Genomic DNA, 23,318 nt, shown 5'->3' with positions numbered 1-23,318 from the left:
AACAGGATTATGATTGATCCTCGTGGAGTTCTAGTTCCTGTTCCGTTTTCAAGTAATTAGATGCTCTTGATGTTGACGCTGAGCTGAATGAATGAAGCCTTTTTGAATAAAGCCTCCTTAATGTTGATCATAGACAGAAGTCGTGTATTGCTAAAAGAATTAAACAGATTTGCTAAATTAAACCGCTAAATTGTTCAAATAAATATTGGAATTCTGCCTCTGGCAATTTAGGTTGGTCTGGATCAATTATTTGAGCTATATTTTATAATATGGGTTGTTTTTATGTTTCTCATGAAGAAATTACTTTTTTATTTTAAATAAAAATAAAAGCTAACTAAAGATGAACTGATATTGCTTTTATTTGGCAGAAATGATACATATAATTTGGTAACACTTTACAATAAGGCCTCATTTGTTAACATTAGTTATTACAAGGCTGTGTTATATCGCTTTAATGGGGAAAAAACATGCAAAATTGTGTCAATTCCGGTCTTGGGTAGTATACTCATAAATACAGTCGGTTATGTATAAAACGCGTGTGACAGTGTGACAGACAGTATAATGAAAACAGTAATGGATCCGTGCACTAGCTCTAAAAGTGACAATATGTGTCTGTCATTAATGTTGTCTAATTATTTACTTATGTGGCAAGTAGCTGTGTGATAAGCAGGATAATGTACATCCAGCCAGTTGTTATCTCAGAATAAACCCCAGACAGGGTGATGAGGACCCCGACGTGAAGTGGAGCGGATGTACATTATCCCTTACTTAATGTATATGTATCAAATAAATTGAGTAAATATATTTTTAAAAGCAATTGTTACTTAATAAAAATGTAAATTTTTGATATTAAAAGTAAAACCGTAAATGTTGAGATTAACATTAATAAATGATATAGAAGTATTGTTAATGTTAGTTCATGTTAACCAAATTTTTACCGGTAATTTTTATGAGTCCGATTTTTGATATGCTGAAAAGATTGGGGTTTTTTTTAACGTCAATTTTATTTTTTTAATTAATTGTTTATCTATAAGACAATAACCCTGATCATTATACTACCAAAATAAAGATGTGTGCATTATAAATATTTTTAATAACAATAAAAGTAATATTAATTATTATTTAAGCCATATTCTATTTATTAACCAAGAAGTCTTTCTTCAAATTGCAACTGACTTACACAAAGCAAGTAAAGAGCGCTCCTTTTATAATCTCTGAAGCTGTCGGTCAGTTCAGTGTGATACTATAGAAGAAAAATGGTACATTTAAGAAGAGTATAATATTTAAAAAATGTACCTATAAAATGAGGCTTTTGCACGTTGCTGTTGTTAATAAAAGTCATTTTTATCTGAATCTCAATTCAAGCTCACATGTAATATTATTAATAACTGCATTTATTAATGCAAAACAATAGTAATTTCATGATTAAATTTCCTTTATGATTAAAAAATCTCCCCAGCGCTACCAAATCAGGTGCTGGCACCACCATCTGTAGAACTTAGTGGCTGCTCTCAAATGTTAGTCTGGACACCTGCAAGTGCTTATTGACAGAGAAGAAGGTGGATAATAACCTCATTGTCATAATTATTTAATATTTATTTGTTTTAAATAATAAATATACCTGTGAAACACCTGAAACGGAAAGTTGGCACATTTTAAAATAATTCTTCTCAGGTCCGTTTGGTAAAAACACATTTATTTAAAATTTCCCGAGAACTGATGCTGCTAATATCAGATCCAACCCGTGCCAGGGGCACTAGTCAAAGTTTTGGACCTGAACCCTCTCGGTTCGGACCCTGGGTTTTTGGATCCATGTGTAAACGCCAAAGCCAATAGATATGAACTAGAAGCAACAAATTTAGATTTATTATATGCTGTATAAGTTCATCAGATGTCAGTGTTTTCTGCTGTAGTGTCCTGTGATGGTGGCATTGATCAGACTCTCAGTTTGTTGTGTTTCTAATTAGTTTGTGGCTAAATGGATTGAATCTGCCACTTTGTGGGGTGAAAAGTGGAAAATGGCCCGCAGGGACAGGACAGACACTTTTTGAATGGATAATGAGCACTTCTGAAAGCTCTTTACCCCCAATAAACCTGTGCAGATAGTTTTTTTGCAGAGAGAAAAACATTTTCATATCTGATAATCTGATTATGCTTTTAAATATCTACCAGATATCTTAGTGCAAGGTTTTTTTTTTTTTTTGCTGTTTTTTAAATGAAAGCAGCATTGCGAAACACAACGGTCTCATAGCGTTACAATCCGCCCCAGTTCTTCGAGCCCTCCCTTTCCATGTAATTTCAGTTTACGGGAAAACCTACATGTAGGTTCTGATAAGGAAAGTGTTAACCTGTCTCTCTCTCTACCGCCGTCTCTGTTCGGGCCGTCAGACTGCGCCGTGAACGTCCACAAGAGCTGCAAGAACCTGCTGCCCGAGTGTAGCAGTAAAAGCAAGGTAAGATTCATGCACTTTTATACATTCACATGAAATATTGAAAAAAAATGTATTAGTTTGGATCAAATTTAGCTTCTTAAAGACAATAAAAGGCTTTATCTTTGGTCAGAGGAGTGGCAGGTTGTGTCATTGCGCGGTTTGTTGTAAATGATAAACTAAGCCGGTCACTCTTTGTTTGTGTCTGTGTTTTTTGCTCTATGCAGATAAAAGACTCGGTGCAAAAGTCGTCAAACACCGCAGCTCAGTCGTATAGTCAAGGTAAGCACATTTGCAGACTAATTACCATGGTTTTAGCATTATACTTGATCAGTGATTAGATGATCTGTGTGGATCATATCGCTTAACCAATGGCGTGTCGCTACTTGTGAAACAATTTAGCAGTAAATTTTTAAATTCATTTGCATTTAAAAAAAAAAATCTTTGTTGAAGGTAGATAAACTAGTCAAACTAGGCCTACACTAAAATTAGGTTAGAGACAATACAAGGTGCAAGTCATGGGCTTTGTATTTTATTTATGGAAGCAAAATTATTTGAAATCATATCCGGGGATTTTTTCTGTCACAAAAACTAGAAATGTACTCTAAATATCAGCAATAAATCTATAAAATAGTGATGAATGGGAGAATTTGAAAAAAATTGTTATTTTGTAAAATGATTAGTACGTATCAAATCAATATTCTTTTATTACAATTTTTTTTGCGATAAAATCACCATAAATTGTCACAATTGTATTTCAGTTTTTCATTTTAGCACTTTATTTTATACCAGTTAGTTGCAAAGGCAACATTTTTTCCAAATGAAGTAAAAAAATATCTCATTATAAGCTGCAAGAGGTTTCTGGTACATAAGTGTTTTCTCACTTGTAATCTGCTGGGTTTAGTTCACATGTGCAGCTGCATGAGGAGCTTGTTTTGTTGTCCTCTCCTGTGTGTGTGTGTGTGTGTGTGTGTGTGTGTGTGTGTGTGTGTGTGTGTGTGTGTGTGTGTGTGTGTGTGTGTGTGTGTTGCTCTGTTTAATGGACACTGCTCAGCACATGCTGAGTCCCCTGATAGCAAATTAAGGTCATCTGGCTGTTTTTTCCTTCATTTGCCATCACCAGAGAAGCACTTAAGAGGTTAATCACGGTTCTACAATTAATTACCCCACAAATCTGATCAGGACTTACTGTTCGTGCTGCATTGCACATTATAATAAACAGATATTAAAGTGCCCCTATTATGTTTTTTTGTTCCCTTTCATGGAGTGTGTAATATAGCCGTTTGTGAATGTAAACATTCTGCAAAGAATCGACTCTGAACCGCCAATACGAGTCGTTTTTCATTCAAATCCTACAGCTTTACGAATCTACGTGAGTAGAAGATACATTTGCATAATGCCAGTCTATGTTGTAGCCTACGTTTTCCGCCTGCGAACAACTTGACCAGCCCCACAACACATTATTTTACTGACGATTGCTTCTCGAATCTCGGAGTTCAACGAGGGATTCGCAAAACACTTGATCTGGAAAGATGGGTCAGTACTCAGTTTATTTGGACCAACTTGCTCCTCAGAATCACAATCTGTAGGTGTGAATAATTATTGATGTATATATTTTCTACCGGGTGGTCAAAATACGTATTTTTGTGCTTTATATTGTGTATGTTTCCGACTAACCGGCTAACTCTTCGTGAAATATTTGATGCTAATCAGCTGTGGGCCACTATTACATTTAACTCGATTGTCTGTCGTTCTCACTAAGTTACTTTGAGTAAATATAAAGGTTGGAGCAAGATTTGTTTTACAAACTTTTCTTATATCAGTCATTCACGTCAGTGCTGGGCGAACATATGCAACATTATTGTATATACAGTTCCTGCATATGCACCTCAATAAATTAGAAACACACACATCGTCTTGTTGAAGGACATACACTTGTTTTGCTGATGGGGAGGAATTACAGTTAAAACATCTCATATAATGTACCTGAAACTGAGTAGCGTATCTGAGAAACATCCTGCTAGAGTCGTCCTTGCGATGGAGGTTCGGCTTGAATAACTAGTTCTTCCAATGTTTCATCATCGGACTCGCGCTCGGATTCATATGGTAAAATCGACGTCATTGTTACTGACTTTACAGCTGAGAACTGAGGAACCCTTCAGACGGAGCTGCATTTCAGTTATGTGCATTTAGCTTCTGAAACACGCGCTGTACACGGTAGACCAATCACAACAGACTGAGCTGTCTGTCCAATCAGAGCAGAGAGCCTGATTCATCAGACAAGACGTTTGAAAATCATTGAAAAATGTGGTGATGTGCAAATGTATATTATGAAAAATTAAAAAGTTTTTTTTACGTTTGATGCATGTAAACCTGTTTTAGAAGCCCTCCAAAATATCATTAAGAACCTTTAAAATAGCATAATAGTGGCACTTGCAAGTCCTGGATGCTGATTGGTTAACGCAACACATTCAGGCACTGATCAAACTGATTGAGAAAGCAAGTCAAATCTAGTAGAATAGCATTTAATGTACGCTGTCGGTGGCTTCCTCCTGCCTAGCCTCTCTTTACCTCTTGTTTCGTAAGATTTCGTCATGAAATCAAACCAGAGGATTCTTAAATTTACATTACATGTATTCATTTAGCAGACGCTTTTATCCATAGCGACTTACAAATGAGAACAATAGAAGCAGTTAAACTTAGTCACACAACAATATGCAAGTGCTATGTCCCATCTCAGTGTAATTTTCTTTTTCTTTTCTTTTTTATACATCGTAAAAAACAGAAGAGAAAGTGTTAGTAATACTGGATCAACTTCTGCCTTCTGTAAATGGATCAAGTGAAATCCTTCTGTAGACAGAAGATGTTCAGTTTGCCAGTGTGGTTATTATTCCTGGACATCTCGTTAAACACCTCCCGCTGTGACCGAGGCCGAGGTGGGAATTGCTTTAAGAAGTGCGGATGAAGCCTGTAATGCTTCACTTCACAGGGGAAAACATCTGGAAATGTCTTTCTTCACTCAGAGACTTCTGGAAGAACATCTTGTAAATGCACAAAGGGGATGCAGCTGAATATTGGTGATTTCGCCACATTTATATATGCTTTGTCAGCACATCCATTTAATAATTAGATAGACCAATACATATTTATTTTTGATGTAAATAATGTAATAAATAAATGTATTTACTAAATGTTTGTTTCATCTGAATGGGATACAAAAGAGTGAATTTATAGTTATTTTAAAAAAAATAATACCACATTAAATTATACAATTATTTTACAGTGCTTGTCCGAGATAAGTCGATTTTCGAAGACACCATTGAAAGAGAATTGCCCGACTAGACCAATAGCCTGTTTAAAATGGCAATTACAAAAAACTTCGGCCACCAAAAACTTTTGGCTGAGAATTATTCTGATTTTATTACATTCAATGTAAGCTGCGATTGATTGACATTTCATATTTTTATATTTTAAAAAAACTATATTATTAAGTTTATTTTCATTTTATTCAATTTGAATGTAGCATTTGTTTTAATTTGTTCCATTTTGAAAAGGTTCTTGTTTAATCTGCTGCATGAGCTAATAAAGTTGAATTCATTCATATGTATTAATAATATAAAGTGTAATTTATTAATAATATAAATATATTTGTAAATATTTTTTTATAAAAATAGATAAGAATATATTATTATTGTAATTTTATTTCATATAAAGGCAGCATTTGTTTACATATTTTGTAAGGTTATTAATTATTTGTTTAATTTGCTGCATGGGCATAGAATAAAATAATATTTATGAATGAAATAAAAATCAAATTATGATTTATTATTAATAAAAAAGATATGTATCAACATTTTTAGACATAGATGCAACAATTTTAGTATTTTCTCTTTATAAATTAAAACGTGTTCAATAAGAATTTATTACTATGTATTATCTGTCAGGTTGTCCCTTGATGGTTTACTTGCTCGCACTAATCTGATTGTGAGACTTAGACTCTCAGCTGTTTCATTAAAACTTCCTCCGTCTCAACAGGGGAGCGATGGGAGGGAGGCGAGGAGGGAAGGCACACGTGTGATTTCTAGAACACACTCTCTTTATAAGACCAACCGTCCTCTCAGTTAGTGAGGTCTCAGTTAGTCAGACATCATGGCACTGGCTTTACCCAGAGTCCGAGCTTCTCAGAGGAAGAGCGGTTCACAACTCCCGGCGTCCTCGGGTCTGTCCCGCAGGCTCGGGGTTCGAGTCCTCCTCCATCGAGACTTCCTCACCTGCCGTTTCCTCGACTCCATGCCTCGCTCGGTTTTGAGGCACTGCTACCGCACTGACCCGTCTCATTTATCTGCAGCTCTGCGGGACCCCAGCTCTGCCCTCACTCCCATCAATGGCTCGTCCCGAACGTCGCGCTGTGTTACGAGTATGACCGTTCCGCCCAAAGGACACAGCGCCCAACCTGCCGCCTCCAGCAACCCTACAGTCAGTCACAACAGCAGCAGCGGGTGAGTCCTGTGTGTCTGCAGTCATACTTCACCAACATTAATTATTTTAGAAAGGAAGATGATTATCATAAATCGCTTTTTGATGATAAAGTAAAGGCACATTAAGCACAAACTGAGTCCATCTCGTTTGCATAATATAATGTAACATCTTTAACACATTTCTGTGCTTTAGTGGTAATGTTACAGTTTATATTCATGTTGCATTTAGGTTTATAGAAGTTTGAGGCTCATGTATCAATGCAAATGAAGAACGTGCTTTCATAATTACTGCAGCGTTTGCATAGTCATGTTTTCTGGCAGCTCTATCACAGGAGAGATGGATGAGGTTGACGGGTTCAGGCTGAAGCGCCCGGCTGACGACACTCTATCTCTCGCCTCCACTGTACCCGATTCGCTCATCGTTGAAGGTGAGTGGTTGATTTTAAAAGCCCAACAACACTGAGAACACCTGGAATGTGAGATAAGTGTCATGTGTAATTTACGACAGGGGTTGTGTAAAGCATTGAGCAACACTTTGTAATTTAGGATCTGAATGAATGTTGATCTGTTTGTGTACAGATGCTTATTACACCACAGTGCGAGGGGAGCTGGAAGCCCTCGCGCAAGACTTTGAGGTGGAGTCCTGGAGTCTGGCTGTGGATCAGCACTTCTTAAAGAAATATTCGAAGGAGATGATGAAGAGACAGGAGGTTATTTATGGTTAGTGTCATTTACCTACCCACAATGCTCGGGGAACTTTTATCTCTGTAAATTGTCAAAGGTGTTTCCAGATCTTCTCTAAAGCTTTTCCTGTTTCCTCCAGAGCTCATCCAGACGGAGATCCACCACGTGCGGACGCTCAAGATCATGCTCCTTGTTTATGCTCGAGAGCTGCGGGAGACGCTACAGCTGGACGACAGGAAGCTGGACTGTCTGTTTCCTCAGCTGGACAGCCTGCTGGAGCTGCACAACCACTTCCTGTCCCGCCTCAGGGAGCGGCGCGCAGAGTCTGTGCAGCCGGGCAGCGAGCACAACTATGCCATCCATAAACTCGCAGATATTCTTATATCCCAGGTACATGCTCTTAATTTAGTGCCGTTGCTTCACACCTTCTGCTCTGTATTTCCTGCTTCATTATTCCTTGTCACCTTTTTGTCCTATGCTTCCCGTTTCACATTTCCTGTATTTTGCTTCCTGCTTCACGCATCCTGTTTTCACACTTTTGCCCCACACTTCCAGCCGTTGTCATACTTCCTGCTTCACACTTCCTGGCCTACATTCCCTGCTTTATACTTTCTGTTGTCACACTTTTTTCCTAAACTTCCTGTTTCACCTTTCCTGTCTTAGTTTGTTTTTGTTGTTGCTTCAAACATCCTGTTGTTACACTTTCACCCCACACTTTCTGCTGTTGTAAAGCCCAACATTTCCTGCTTCCTACTTCCTGTCATCACCCTCTTGCCTTAAACTTCGCTCATCACAATTCCTGTCTGTTGTTTTGTGCTTCACACATCCTGTTGTAACACTTTTACCCCACACTTCCTGCTGCTGTCATACTTCCTGCTTCACAGCTCCTGGTCTACATTTCCTAAACTTCCAGCTTCGCCTTTCCTGCTTCAAACATCCTGTTGTTACATTTCCTGTTTGATGCACTTCCTTGCTCACACATCCTGTTGTCACGCTTTCATCCCACACTTACTCTCACAATTCCTGCTGTAAAGCGCAAAATTTCACATTTCCTGAATTTCGCTTCCAGCTTCCCACATCTTGCTGTTACACTTTTGCCCCATACATCCTGCTTCACACCTCCTGGCCTACATTTCCTAAACTTCCAGCTTTGCCTTTTCTGTCTTACACTTCTTGCTTCAAACATCCTTTGGTTGCATTTCCTGCCCTACACTTCCTTGCTCAGACATCCTGTTGTCAACGCTCTCACCCGACGCTTATTCCCACAATTCCTGCTGCTGTAAAGGCCAATATTCCTGCCCTTCACTTCCCACATCATATTTCATGTATTTTGCTTCCTGCTTCAGACATGTTATATTTCCTGACTTGCACTTCCTGCTTTATATACTGTTGTTACACTTTTGTGCTTTGGCTTCCTGCTTCAGACAATCTCGTTGCCTTTCCTGCTTTACACATTGTTTTCACACTTCCTGCCCTATTATACTTCCTGCTTCACATTACCTGCCCTAGACTTTCTGGTTCACACATGCTTTTGTCACAAGTGTAAAAGCAGGAAGTGTTGGACAGGAAGTGTGACAACAGGAGTTGTGAAGAAAAAAATATTGGGAAGGAAGTGTAAAGCTGGAAGTTTGACAAACAGCACATGTCAACCAGGAAGTTATTTTGTGTGCATCTGTTTTTAGTTTTCTGGAGAGCTTGGAGAGCGAATGAAGGAAAGTTACGGGGATTTTTGCAGTCGACACACTGAAGCTGTCAACTACTACAAAGAGCAGCTGCAGAGCAACAAGAAGTTCCAGAACCTCATGAGGGTGTGTTTAGAACTTAAATGTTGCTAACATTTGCTAGGTTGTCCTCAGCACGGCTTTGAATCATTTTCTCACTTTATTGTTTTTCAGAAAATAAGTAATCTGTCAATAGTGCGACGGTTAGGTGTTCCAGAGTGCATCTTGCTGGTGACACAACGAATCACCAAGTATCCTGTTCTTGTGGAGCGCATCCTGCAAAACACTGAAGGTTGGTTGTTATTGTGCCGTAAATATATCTGTGCCATATATTATGAAAGGGCAAAGTTATGAACACTTTCTTCTCATTCCAGCTGGGACAGAGGAACATGAAGGATTAGCACAAGCTCTCGGTCTAATCAAAGACACCATAGCTCAGGTGGACGGCCATGTAAATCTCTATGAGAAGGAAGCACGGCTAAGAGAAATCGCTTCCAAGATGGAGCCTAAGTCCCACGGGAAAATCAAAGATGGACGTGTCTTTCGTAAGGAGGACCTTTCTCAGGGCCGCCGCAAGCTCTTGTACGAGGGCTTGGTAAACTGGAAAGCCGCATCTGGACGCCTCAAAGGTATTATGAGAATGATAATTTGCATGCATAAGTACAAAGCCATGGGTGATGGAAAAAAAAATTGATGGGAAGAAAATGCTTTTGCATTCTCTCTTTGAGAAACGTTGTGGTTGCTCGCAATTCTTTTGTGATAAAAATAATATGATATGGGATGAAAAACTATGTTTCTTGAGGGAACGCAATTATTTTGTGACAAAATGCAAATGTTTTGTCAGCAAACACAAATGTTCTTGAGGGAAGGCTTTTTTGACTATTTCTTGAGTAATACTTTAGTGAGGGAACTCAAATGTTTTCTGAGATAACGCAAAGTTTCTCCAGGGAATACAATACTTTTTGCGGAAATGTTTTCCAAGTGAACTCAAAGTTTCTTGGGGGGGTAACGCAATAAGTCTGTTAGGTTCACAATTGACATCTGAGATTCTTCTTTGCTTCCGTTGCAGATATTCTAGCTATACTTCTTACCGATGTTCTCGTCTTGTTGCAAGAAAAGGATCAGAGATATGTGTTCTCAACCGTGGTGAGTACAGTATGCATTTTTTTTTACAGGATGAGAAATTTAATCTTAATGCACTTATCTGTGTTGTTTTTCTGCTAGGACAACAAGCCATCAGTTATTTCACTGCAGAAGTTGATCGTGCGAGAGGTGGCTCACGAGGAGCGGGCCATGTTCCTCATCTGCGCGTCCTCGAACGAACCTGAGATGTACGAAATCCACACGGCCTCGAAAGAAGAGCGCAACACGTGGATCACACACATCCGTCAGGCCGTGGAGAGGTCTGTGCCCGTCTTTCACCACATTAGTGTCAGAATTTACTTCTATCAGCATTTTTTTAAACCGTTCTTCCTCGGTTCCTGTCCATCAGCTGTCCACATACAGAAGAGAGATTGTTTAGTGAGGAAGAGGAAGCCAGAGTCACCCAGTTCAGAGAGTTTCAAGGTAAATGCCACATGTACAATGTTTGCTTCGTAAATCATGACATTTGTTTTGTTTTTCTGCTCATTTTGATGTTGTGTGATGGCTTTTTATGAGCTTCTAAAGGATCTTTTGTCACTAGAGGGCGCACTATGCAAATCTTGCAAATCCTAAACCTTTTCTCAAAAATAAGAGAAAAAAGATATGCTTAAATAGTAGTGAAAATAAGATATGCTTAAATAGTATTTGTGTGTGTGTGTGCAAAACTGACAGTAATGACATTGCTATAAAGGTTTCTACGTTTTTTTAACATATTTTACTCTTGTCTACGTCTCATTTTCCGTAGATCGCCTAACGTTGAAGGACGCTCTGATTGCCCAGAGCCTCACGGAGAAGCTGCAGTTGTTTGCAGAGCTGGCTGAATCTGTGGCCGGTCTAGAAGACGCCAGCTCTCGCTCCCGTCTGCTTCTGCGGGGTGATGCCTCCGACCTCCAGCAGGGGGAGCAACTGCTCAAAGGAGCCATTACTGAAGGTAACACATCTAAACAGCTCACACAGGATCAGGGCCTGAATAATAATAACTCAATCAGTTATTAAATGTCTTTAGCACTGGCGTTATGATGAAATCTTGCATTTGAAAGCAAACGAGATTGTTTAAGAGCTTAATGTAGTTAGTGAAGCATATTTCTTGTCTTTATGTAGTGGAGAACCTTCAGAACCTCCTGACATCTGGAACTCGGGAAACTTTTCCACAGACTGAGGGGAACCAGAGTCCGTCCTTGAGTTTGCTGCCACGCAGAGCAGACACATTCGGCGGATACGATAGCATCTCTACCATACATCCTAAGAGTAAGAGCCATTACATATGATGAGACACTGATTATACATGTTGCATTAATGGAGATTAGGTTAAAACTCATTGTTGTTATATATCTGTATTCATTGCATATTTGAAAGACTGTGCATCCCAATTCACATAATATCAGTGCAATGCAGTTGGTAAGATATGCTTCACATCATAATATATTGAAAATAGTGCTTCGAATGTTCCCGGATGCTCTACAAGTATGCCTGCATGCAATCTTTTGAGGTCCAAGAATGACATGTTTATCTCCGAGAATGACATGTTTATAGTTTTTATGTGTAATCCTATTATGTACCTTCCCAGTGTAAGTTTGTAAACCGGTGTATTTGTGTGTTAAATCAGACTGCAGTATTAAGAAGAAGGTTCCCGGAGCGTCCGGCAGGTCCAGGGACAGGAGTCAGAGGGCCAGCTCGGATCCACTGCTCAAAGAGGTCTACATGTGTCAGGACCAGCATGAGCTGGTGAGATAACCAATAAATAGGTTGATTTATATATATTTATATATATATATATATATATTGAAAATAGTGCAATTATATAGTATATATATATTTAGTAATGTGTATTAATTATCTATGCATATACAAATGTAATATAAGTTAAAGCATTTTATAAAGAAAGTAATGTGTACATTTTAACACACACACACACACACACACACACACACACACACACACACACACACACACACACACACACACACACACACACTGTGTATAATTTGTATCATTCTAAAAGATATACAATATAATCAAATAAATGACATAGTAATTTGTGCATATATATATATATATATATATATATATATATATATATATATATATATAGTAGAATATTTGAATATTTGATCACCATTTTTTATGTTGACAGTTAAATGTATTAGTGGATTCATTTAAAAAAAATCCAAGGTTCATTAATATGTGCAAATAAATGTCTGTTATTTCAATTAACTATTACAATAATAAAGTAATACATTACTCTTCTACCATGATAATATCTTTGCATTATCTTCATTTGGCAGATTTTTTCTGCAACTATTGATATACATGAAATAATTTCATTCATTTTAATCTGTCGTCTCTCTCAGGACGAGGCCTCCTCACCTGGCTGCAACAAAATGTGGTCCAGCTGTAAATTTCCAGAATCCGAGGTGAGAGGACAAATTAATTTGGAATTGAGAAGATTATGTCTCCCTTATTTTCCCATGAGATAAAAGGCACATATCGTTTCGAACACCTCCCAGTACATATCTGAGATGGTAACCTTTGCGGTCACCGCACCTCGGCAGTTAATGCAGCGTTGTGTCTCATGAGAATAATGTCTCTGATTAATGAATCATCCTGCCAGTAATGTTGCCCTTGCTTTCCTGTTTTACCAGTTCTATGAGCGAGTGCTGCTGCTGTCCCAGAGGCTCTACAGTTTACAGGTACAACACACTGATGTGTCACTCAGAACATCAGACAAACGCATACTGTAATCGTGACAGATAAAATATTCTTTAAAGGAATTTCTTCCGTCAGCTTTCTCATGCTGTGGCCACATTTATTTGTGGGGTGTTCAGATGTCCACAACATCTGGAATATTAAAGTTAAACAGCTGCCTATCTTTCATTTGTCTGTTCTTTTGTTTTTATTTTTATTTTGTTTATTTTGCTTGTTAATTGTTTATTTAGTTTGTTCTTTCGTTTGCTCATTTGTTTATTCAAATTATTTGTTGATTCATTTTTTGTTTATTCTTTGTTCTTTCTGTGTTTTTTTTTAATTCCATTTGTTCTCTTTCGGTTTGTCATTTTTTTTATTTTATTTTTTTTTTATTCCTCCTTTCATTCTGTTTTCTTCTATTCTTTTGTTTAGTTTATTTATTATATTTATATACTGTATATACATATATATATATATTCATACAAAACAATAGTTTATTCATTCATTCGTTTTACTTTCTTTTGTTTGCTGTTTGTCTCTTTCTCTATTTGTATTATTGTATTGTCTTTCATCTGTTTTCGTTTGTTGCTCTTGTTATTTTTTTGAGTTTCTCATTTGATTTGAATTTGGTTTATTTTTACTCTTTTTGTCTGTTCAGTTTTTATTAATTTGCTGTTTTGATTGTTCTTATAGACCGCTCTTTCTTGGTCTTTAGTAAATTTTTTTGTAGGATCTTTAAATTTCGTTCTTTTCTTTGATTCTTTTGGTTTTGTTTGTTTCTTTGTTTCTGTTTTTTTCCATGCTTTCATTTGTTCTTTGGGGGGGGGGGGGGGGGGTAGTTTTTTTTCATTCAGTTGTCCCTTTAATTGCCTTCTTTCTTTCTTTCATTTTGTTTTCATTGCATCAAATTTACATTCTTACCAGACACTTTCTTACCAAAGCGCCTTTCAATACAGTGCACAAATCATGTTTGAGCAAACACAAGGACAGGCAGCTGAGAGAACACCACGCTTGCTTAACTAAGCCTTAGTTACCAGGAAGTTCTCAACAACTATCCAAACATCAAGTCTCTTCTGTCTCCTTCCCCCTCAGGCCATAGTTTCTCAGCAGGACAGCCTCATCGAGCTCCAGCGGGCCTCTTTCCTCACCGCCGAGCGGGACCGTCCCGGCAGCCGGAACCGCGGCACCGACGTGCTCCTGGAGCAGGAGAAGCAGCGGAACCTGGAGAAGCACCGCGAGGAGCTCGCCAACTTCCAGCGGCTGCAGAGCCAGCATCGGCAGGAGCAAGCGCGCTGGGAACGGGAGCGGGAGAAGCAGCGGCGGCAGGCGGAGGCAGAACAGCAGCGGCTCAAGGAGAAGGAGGACGAGTGTCGCCGGCTGGAGTTGCGTTTGGCCGAGGACAGGCAAGAACTGGAGAGGCAAAGACAGACGTACCAGCAAGACCTGGAGAGGCTGAGAGAGTCCACACGTGCGGTCGAGAAAGAGAGAGAACGGTTGGAGCAACAGAGGAAGCTGAAGAAGCACAACACGGTGCCGAATACTGCTGCTCTCTACGCACAGGAAGTTGGACAGGTGAGATGCCACCTGACTCGAGTTGTTTCCATACTTATTGTATGTCTCCATAAGAATCTTGGTTCTCTTGGATGGCCACAAAATCTAAAACTAATTAACAATCTGAAGTTACTTTAGACAGGTTTCTAAATACTTCCTAATCATCATACCAGTTTGACTAGTTGACACAAAAATGTAAGATTTACACGCAAAATATTCAGGCTAAAACTAAAACTTAGCGAATAATTAAGCATCCAAACAATTTTATTTATGTTTAGAATCATGGTCAAATATTTTGGACAGTTTTGATTTGTTTTGAAATCTTTGTTGGACGTGTTTCCAGAAAGTTTGGACCCGGGTTTATTTGCATATCTAGGCCTACTGTCCATAAGTTTGGGCTCTGTAATGTTTCTGTAAATGTTTTTAAGTCTCTTAATCTCGCCTTGCTGCATTTATTTGAACAAAAATACAATAAACGGTGATATTCAGAAATATTATTACAGTTTAAAATAACAGAATTTATTCCTGTGATGCAATGCTGAAATTACAGTCTTCAGTGTCACATGATCTTTCAGAAATCATTCCAATATGCTGATTTGGTGCTCAAGAAGCATTTATTACCAATATCAGTGGTGAAAACAGTTGTGCTGCTTCATATTTTTGTGGAAACCCTGATTTCTTCGATGAACAAAAAGTTCAAAAGGAGGAGCATTTATATGAAATGTGAATATTTTGTAACATTTTAAATTTCTTTAATTCACTGTTGATAAATGTAATGCATTTTTGCTGGTTAAAAGTATTCATTTCTTTAAATCTTACTGACCACAAACTTTTGAACTGCTAAAGCAGTTACCTAAAGCTAAAGAAATCTTGATAGTTAAAGTATTCAATATTTATCTCTATTAATGGCTTGAAATTTGTTTTAGTCAGAAATGATCATCAATTCAAACAAACAGCCATTTTTGTTAAAATACAGTAAAATGTAATTAAAAAATTTCAAAACATTTTTCAAATTAAATTTTTTTTTTTAAATAAATGTTTTTATGTACCAATATAACAATACACACTAATATTAATTTATATTAATTTATATTCATATTTTTAGCAATACCTTATGAAACGATTGCAACACTGAAGTTGAAGTTGAACTAACTCGAATCTGTCATGAATATTTGATACATCGCCCAGCTATTCAGGGAAATGGGAGCTGGCATTATACATGAAATTAGCATGATGTCACCGCTCCGCTCTCTTTCAGTGCCACACGTTATTATTAAAAACAAGGTGTAGGTGTGCCAGCTGAGAGCATCTGCCTTTCCCACGGTCTCCTTTCAGCTTCTCTGCACAGGACAATCCATGGGAACAATGTGGCGCTGTGTGGTTTCATAGCAGTGGCTTTGCTGATCGACCTGCCACCCTGCCCTACCTGTTTGCTGATGAGCCTGCTAGATTACCCAAGAACCTCTCTGGGAAAAAAGCAGACACTCGGTCAAGCGTTGTTTGAACAGTCTTATCCGGCTCTCAGAAAAGCCTCTGTAAACAGCGTAGAACAAAAGCCACATACTGTGCGATTTACAAGTCTCAGTACTGAAACCATCCCGTGTATTTTTGTTCAACAGTTTGACTAACGCTCTGTTTATGGTCAAACTCAGGAATTCTTCGTGATTTCCGTTAAACTGATATGAGCAACACAGCCTGTCTGTCCGGTTGCGTGTGCATACTTGATGACTAGCCTCTTTCATTTTGACAGATTCCTCAGAAATGAACGCCGGTCTTTCAGCCTCCGTTTAAACGTGGCTGTGGAACCTCCAGAAACGGGGAATTTTCCTAATGGGCTGTGACGTTAGCAATTTTAATAGGCAGTGACCATACCAAATGCATTCCAGCCAGGATCAATTACAATCAGTGTTAGTCATTTTATAGTGTTAAGGAAGAATGCGCATTTAAAGTTTATGGTCCGAAATCAAACGGCCACAGCCGGGCGTGTGTTTGCTCTGCTGGGTTACAGATGAGCGTGAATCAGTGATTTAGTGGAGAAGAAGGAATGAAGGGACGGAGGAAAAAGCATATTTTCAAAATCAACTAGTCATCGAGTTGTCAAAATGACTAGTTGACTAGTCGGTTTTAAGGAAGCCCTGTATTATTTCCTTTATTTAGTCATGTACGTATACGGTTTCTTAAAGGGTTAGTTCACCCAAAAATGAAGAAAATTCTCTCTTCATGTACTCACCCTTATGTTGTTTCAAACCTGTATGAGTTTCTTTCTTCTGTTGAACATTTTGAAGAATGTTGGTAACCAGACAGTTGATGGTAGCCATTGACTTTTTTTTTGAAAAAGTGTCAAACTGTCGTCACAAACAGCCCCTGACAGTAAGTTGCCGCAGCTCTGCTGTTCATTGTATGTTTTTGAGGTCATGCAGGCATGTCCGGTCATGCCTGGCCTTGTCAGATTCCCTGTGATCTCGGCTTATCTCAGGTTAGTGCGGCTATGAGTCCATAGTAACCGTCTGTCCATGGTGCCAGGCTACAGACCTTGTTTTAACATATCTCATATAGTAGAGATCTAACAAGACAAATCTTATGCTTTTCGGTTCATTTAGAATGTTCTAGTTTCATATGAGCACTTGTGAGTGTTCATTGAATTTGTTATGACCTAAAAACATTAGAATAAATCAGATTAAGCACAAGGACAACATTTTTTGTTCATGTCGTTTTTACGATTTCAGTACGATTTTATGGTTTCCTAATTGTGCCGTTCGTCTTTGTTTTGAGTTTCAGCCGTTTCCTGGACTGGTTTTATTATCCATCTCAGTGTCGGCTGTCATGTCGGATATATTGGGGGTTGTTTGACCTGGATGAGACCTGTTCTTTTGTTACTGCCTTAGTCACTTCCTTTTGTTAAACCAGGGCTCAACTCTTAAGATAACTATGAATTTTGGACTTTTATGTGCTGCTTATCTATCTTATCTCTCGCTCGCTCGCTCATACAGTGCAGGTCAAAAATTTTAAACAATTAAGAGTTTTTAATGTTTTTTTAATGTCTCTTCTGCTCACTAAGGCTGCATTTATTTGATTTAAGATACGGTAAAAACATTAATATTGTGAAACATTATTACAATATAAAAAAAGCTGTTTTCTATTCTAATATTTTAAAATGTAATTTATTCCTATGATCAAAGCTGTATTTTCAGCATTATTACTCCAATATTTAGTGTCACATGATCCTTTAGAAATCAAAATAATATGATGATTTGCTGCTCAATTGGTACTCAATTTTTATTAATGGTTGTTGTTATTATTATTATAATTATCAATGCTGAAAACAGTTTTTGCTGCTTAATATTTTTTATAGGAGCACGTCGGTGGCACTGAAAGAGAGCGGAGAGGTGACATCATGCTAATTTCATGTATAATGCCAGCTCCCATTTCCCTGAATAGCTGGGCGATGTATCAAATATTCATGACAGATTCGAGTTAGTTCAACTTCAACTTCAGTGTTGCAATCGTTTCATAAGGTATTGCTAAAAATATGAATATGAATTAATATAAATTAATATTAGTGTGTATTGTTATATTAGTACATAAAAACATTTATTTAAAAAAACAATGCAAATTTGAAAAATGTTTTGACATTTTGTAATTACATTTTACTGTGTTTTAACAAAAATGGCTGTTTGTTTGAATTGATGATCATTTCTGACAAAAAAAAAAAATTTCAAGCCATTAATAGAGATAAATATTGAATACTTTAACTATCAAGATTTCTTTAGCTTTAGGTAACTGCTTTAGCAGTTCAAAAGTTTGTGGACAGTAAGATTTAAAGAAATGAATACTTTTAACCAGCAAAAATGCATTACATTTATCAACAGTGAATTAAAGAAATTTAAAATGTTCCAAAATATTCACATTTCAAATAAATGCTCCTCCTTTTGAACTTTTGAATCATGATAATTGTTTTATCATTCATTGAATAGAAAGTTCAAATGAACAGCATTTATTTGAAATAAAAATATTTTGTAAAATTTTAAATGTCTTTACTGTCACTTTTGATGAACTTAAAAGTATTAATTTCTTTATTTAAAAAAAAAAAAAAAAGTACCCCAAACTTTTGAATGGTAATGCATCACAGTTTCCACTAAAATTTGAAGCAGCTCAACTGTTTTCAAAATTGTTAATAATAATAATGTTCCTTAAGCAGCAAATCATCATCATATTAGAATGATTTCTGAAGGATCATGTGAAACTGAAGACTGGAGTAATGATGCTGAAAATACAGCTTTTTTGAACTGGAATGTATTGTAAAATGTAATTTTTAATAATATTTCACAATATTACAGTTTTTGCTGTATTTTTAATGAAATATATGCAGCCTTGGTGAGTTGGTGACTTCTTTCAAAAACATTATTCCAAACTTTTGACCAGTAGTGTATTCACTCAAATTTGACGTCTTAAATATGGCTGAGTATATTTTGCTTTTGTAAGATTTATATAATCCACGTTCCTGTTTCCAAGGATTTGTCTTTGTGATGCTTCATCGTGAAGTAAAAACACCCAACACAACCCTTCAGAAACAGGTATTTAGCACCATGATTTAAGAGCCACGTTTCCAGCAGCGAGCCCTTCCGACCAGCCCGTGCACAGCAGAGTTGCTCCAAATGAATATTTGCTTGAAGTATCCAGGGAAGTCTTGAGTTGGGAAAACCACAACGTATAATTACCTGCTAGCACCCTTTCATTAATACCAGCGCTGGAATGCAGCCAATCCTAATTGTTTATGTGATGTCAGTCAAGTCTTTGTGCCGAAAACCTTGCACATTTTTACGCTCTGGAAACCTTATATTTACTGAAGGCACCTCAAGGACTGGAAACAATGGAGCATCTGTGTATGAATCCCAGCGTTTGGGAAAACTAACATGGTTCAAGATGATGTCGCCCTGGGCGAGTTGGAGAAGGTCAGGCTTTTCCAACCTCTAGATGATTGACAATTCCAGAGGAAAATGTTTGGATGTTCTCCTAAACAGCATTTTTGTCCCTTTTTTGATGAAATTAAAGAAATTGGAGACTTTCTGAAGCATGATGCACAGATTCAGGAGGGCGGCACTAGTTTCCATCACATCTTAAGGTGCGAAGAAGATTGGCCATCTTCTCCACACCTTTAAGTTGAACAGCACATGATTATTCAATCTTTTCCAAGTGTGTTGATAACGTCACGGTTTATTATTTGAACACCTTGCACACATTTTTAAGGTTTACTTCTAGGTACTTCCCAGGAATTGCATAATCACTGTTGGGCCCTTGAGCAAGTCTTGTTTACACCAGGTAGACAATCCATCCAAAGACTGTACACTATGTCCTTTGGATGAAAAGGACTTGGAGGGAGCCACCCGCTAACCGTTAGTGGCTGTTGTGCATTAATAATCTTTACCTCATGCTTAACTTAGACCTTTCATGTGGAGCTGTCTTCAATTTGTGTTACATTTTATGCCTGTGTTGACTGGGCATCAGACGTCTTTTTTCTGCACGCAAAGCAGCATCTGTTTTAAATTTAGCTTTGTCCTGTAAATCCCAAACTCTTCGTACTGGATTTCCTACATTGCACATCTGCTCGGTATTTCCTGTGCTTAAACATGGAAGTTGCTCTTCAAAAGCTGAGTTTAAATACTGTTTAAATAGTCTCAACAAACTTTTTGATCCGTAATATTTACTTAACGTTTTATTCATGTAGTAGATGTGTTCATTCAAAGTAACAAGTGAGGAATAGTTGAAGACAAGTGATTTATCTCAACAATTTCTGCTGTATCGTTTAAAGTTCTGCAGTTGGTACAATTCTTGGTTATTCATGAAGTGACTATGTACGTTGTCCCACTGAATTCAGTGTAACAGATTATGAAAAAAATGGCTTTCTGAACGGAATGAACGATTATTGCGTAAATGCTAATTTCAATATAAATTGTTCCTATGTATGTGTATAATTTGTCGTATTTGATTCTGTTGTTAGCAAATCCATTCTCGTGTAATTTGTTTGTGACATTCATTGTAAAGCCATTTTTGGATAAATTGTTGCATTTGAATCAGTTTTTCATAAATTCATTCTTGTATAAATTGTAACATTCAATTCAATCATTCATGAATCCGTTCTTACGTAAATTGTTGCATTCAATTCAATTGTTCGTAATTACATTCTTATATAATTTGTTGCGTTCAATATAATCATTCATAAATCCATTCTTGTGTATATTGTTGCAATTCGTTTAATTTGTCGTAAATCTATTGTGTATATTGTTGCGCTCAACTCCATCGTTTTTAAATCCATTAGTGTAAATTGTTGCGTTCAGTTCAACGATTTATGGTCCCATTCTTGCAAAAATTGTCACATTACGTACAAATATATACAAGTTAGTCCTGCTAGTGTTTCGCGATTCTCTATGATTGTAACTGAAGAGTATAACATTTTTGTGCATTGTTTCTTTGCAGAATTGCCATAGTTTTGTCCTCATACTAATGCATCCGATGAATTAAGATGTTCATCAACCCCTTTGCCTGAAATTGCTTACCTTTGCATTTCACGTTTGTGTTTTAGCTTTCCGTTTCCTCCAGCTTCAACGGTGAGCTGCTGTTCGGCGGAGCAGGGGACCAGACGCTTCCTCAAAAGTCTCTCCTGCGGGCCACTCTGTCTGCATCCCCCGCCGACTACCCAGAGCGTCCTGAAGTCCACTCGCGCAGAGAGAGCTCCTGCAACACCCTGCCGGCCAAGACCGAGGTTCCCATCCATCTCATCAGCACCACCAACCAGTTGCACAAGCAGGGCGGCGTCCAGCAGCAGATCCCCACCAAACTCGCTGCCCTCAGCAAGGGCAAGGAGAAGAGCTGGAAGGGCAGGAGTTCGCACCGCACCGAGAGTTTGGGTCAGTACCACTCTGGTCTGTTCGAGACCAACTAATGACGTTCTTTGGGAGCCAATTTGCTGATTTCTAAATCCGTCTTCACGGCTTCTGTTGGCATGAAGCGGATGCTGCTTTGAGAGGAACATTATGAATTTTGCATTGTCATGGCATTTTCATTACATTTTACTCCCAAATTGTTTTTTTTACTTTTTTTTTTTAAATTTAAATATAATTGTAACTACTTTAATGTAGTCTTTTTAATAAAATTTAGTTTTATTAATGCAATTAGTTTTTTGTTACTGTATTACAGTAATGAGATTTTCACTTTATTTATTTTTCATTATTATTAGTGTATTACTACGTTTATGAGAACTTTGGGGGAACATGTGTTTGTTTGCAAATTTTCAATGCAAAATTGGAATCATCCAAATAGGCTTTCTTAAAAAATGTACATTTATTTTTTTATAAACAGACAAAAATAGTTGTCTGAACAAATATGATTTTTGTAATTTTATTACAGCAATGAGAATTCTAATTTTATTTATTGTTTTTGCTAACACTTTATTTTACAGTTTTCTTGATATCAGTGGCGGCATTTCACACCTAGCCCTTCAGTTGTGTCAATATATTTTAGTTTATGCAGTTTGCTACAGATGCCATAAGCTAGCTCTGACTACCAGTAATAGTACGCGCTCTGAACATCCAATCAAAGGACGTGAAAATGGCGACGTCATTGTACGCATGCTAGATGGCCCCGGTGCAGTCAAATCGAAATCTGATTGGCTGATTAAATCTGACTGATTATCTGATTGGTTAAAGCAACAGTTTCATTGCCATTCATTTTAAGCTACAAGCGCCCGCACTGTCGATTCTGAAGGCCTCAAGGCAGATTTCTTTGACCCTGACTACACGATGGCTGAAATATGATTGGATAAAAGCTTGAACATAAACATTCACTACAGGAAGCAGTGCAACCAAGAGAAAAGCTATGAAATTGAGAGAATGGACTATTGGGAATAATTTAATACTCATTCATGGAAAAATATATTTAATTGCATGTCAGTGATTCTGGTAGTGTTTAGGCCAGCAGAGAAGGCCACCACTGCTTGATATTCATATTACCTGTACTTATACTGTAGTAATAATAACAGTAAATTATGCATAATAACATGCAACCAACCTAACCTTTGTTTTATTATTTTTTCCATCACAGTAATGAGGAATGGGGGGAAATGTTTAATTGTTTAAGGTAAAACAAAGGCAATTGTTTAAGGTAAATCCTAAAATAGACTTTATTTTCTTTAAAAATATTTAAAAATAGAATCTTTTATTTAGGGTAAATTATTGACAGTTCCATTTTAAGATTAGTGCCAAACAGAGCAGTTCATTGTGGCATGAAGGTATGGTTGTCAAACATTGTCATGGATAATGTTTTTGGATCAGTTTGCGACCACCTAACAATGTTCTTTGGGAGTAAATTTGCTGATTCCTAAATCTGTCTTCACTTTTTCACAGCTTCTGTTGACATGAAGCAGATGGCCATCAAGCTGTCAGCGAGGGATTCGGATGGAGGTCACAAAGCACGCCGGCCCATCAGCCCCCACCAGCCACAACATTCACATTCAGGTAAGACAAACAACCGCACCCGACATTCCCGGCTCAGCCTGAACGGGCCGTATCCCGCTGTGTAAACAGTTATTAGGCCCAGCTGACAGGCCTGTTGTCTGGTTTGCTCACCCTGCA

At 37.6% G+C, this 23,318-nt stretch overlaps 1 protein-coding gene across 4 annotated transcripts in view; it reads left to right on the top strand.

Annotated features, from left to right (window-relative positions):
• Positions 1 to 23,318, top strand: part of arhgef18b (rho/rac guanine nucleotide exchange factor (GEF) 18b) — a 38,943-nt gene that overhangs the window by 13,526 nt on the left and 2,099 nt on the right. For all 4 annotated transcript variants that reach the window (XM_077226082.1, XM_077226084.1, XM_077226085.1 and 1 more), the window contains 20 exons: positions 2,389 to 2,453; positions 2,657 to 2,711; positions 6,778 to 6,928; positions 7,229 to 7,335; positions 7,487 to 7,627; positions 7,731 to 7,981; positions 9,274 to 9,399; positions 9,487 to 9,604; positions 9,687 to 9,941; positions 10,382 to 10,458; positions 10,537 to 10,715; positions 10,805 to 10,878; positions 11,201 to 11,386; positions 11,557 to 11,703; positions 12,062 to 12,180; positions 12,807 to 12,869; positions 13,098 to 13,145; positions 14,233 to 14,712; positions 21,272 to 21,596; positions 23,091 to 23,201. In XM_077226082.1, coding sequence (XP_077082197.1) covers positions 2,389 to 2,453; positions 2,657 to 2,711; positions 6,778 to 6,928; positions 7,229 to 7,335; positions 7,487 to 7,627; positions 7,731 to 7,981; positions 9,274 to 9,399; positions 9,487 to 9,604; positions 9,687 to 9,941; positions 10,382 to 10,458; positions 10,537 to 10,715; positions 10,805 to 10,878; positions 11,201 to 11,386; positions 11,557 to 11,703; positions 12,062 to 12,180; positions 12,807 to 12,869; positions 13,098 to 13,145; positions 14,233 to 14,712; positions 21,272 to 21,596; positions 23,091 to 23,201 — 3,078 coding nt within the window. The remainder of the gene's footprint in view (positions 1 to 2,388; positions 2,454 to 2,656; positions 2,712 to 6,777; positions 6,929 to 7,228; positions 7,336 to 7,486; positions 7,628 to 7,730; positions 7,982 to 9,273; positions 9,400 to 9,486; positions 9,605 to 9,686; positions 9,942 to 10,381; positions 10,459 to 10,536; positions 10,716 to 10,804; positions 10,879 to 11,200; positions 11,387 to 11,556; positions 11,704 to 12,061; positions 12,181 to 12,806; positions 12,870 to 13,097; positions 13,146 to 14,232; positions 14,713 to 21,271; positions 21,597 to 23,090; positions 23,202 to 23,318) is intronic.

The sequence above is a fragment of the Siphateles boraxobius genome, unplaced genomic scaffold (assembly GCF_051911475.1).
Source record: "Siphateles boraxobius isolate OS27281-9 unplaced genomic scaffold, OSU_SipBor_1 13, whole genome shotgun sequence".
NCBI lineage: Eukaryota > Metazoa > Chordata > Actinopteri > Cypriniformes > Leuciscidae > Siphateles > Siphateles boraxobius.
Note: the sequence above shows the minus strand (reverse complement) of the source record. Positions and strands in the feature narration are given on the sequence as shown.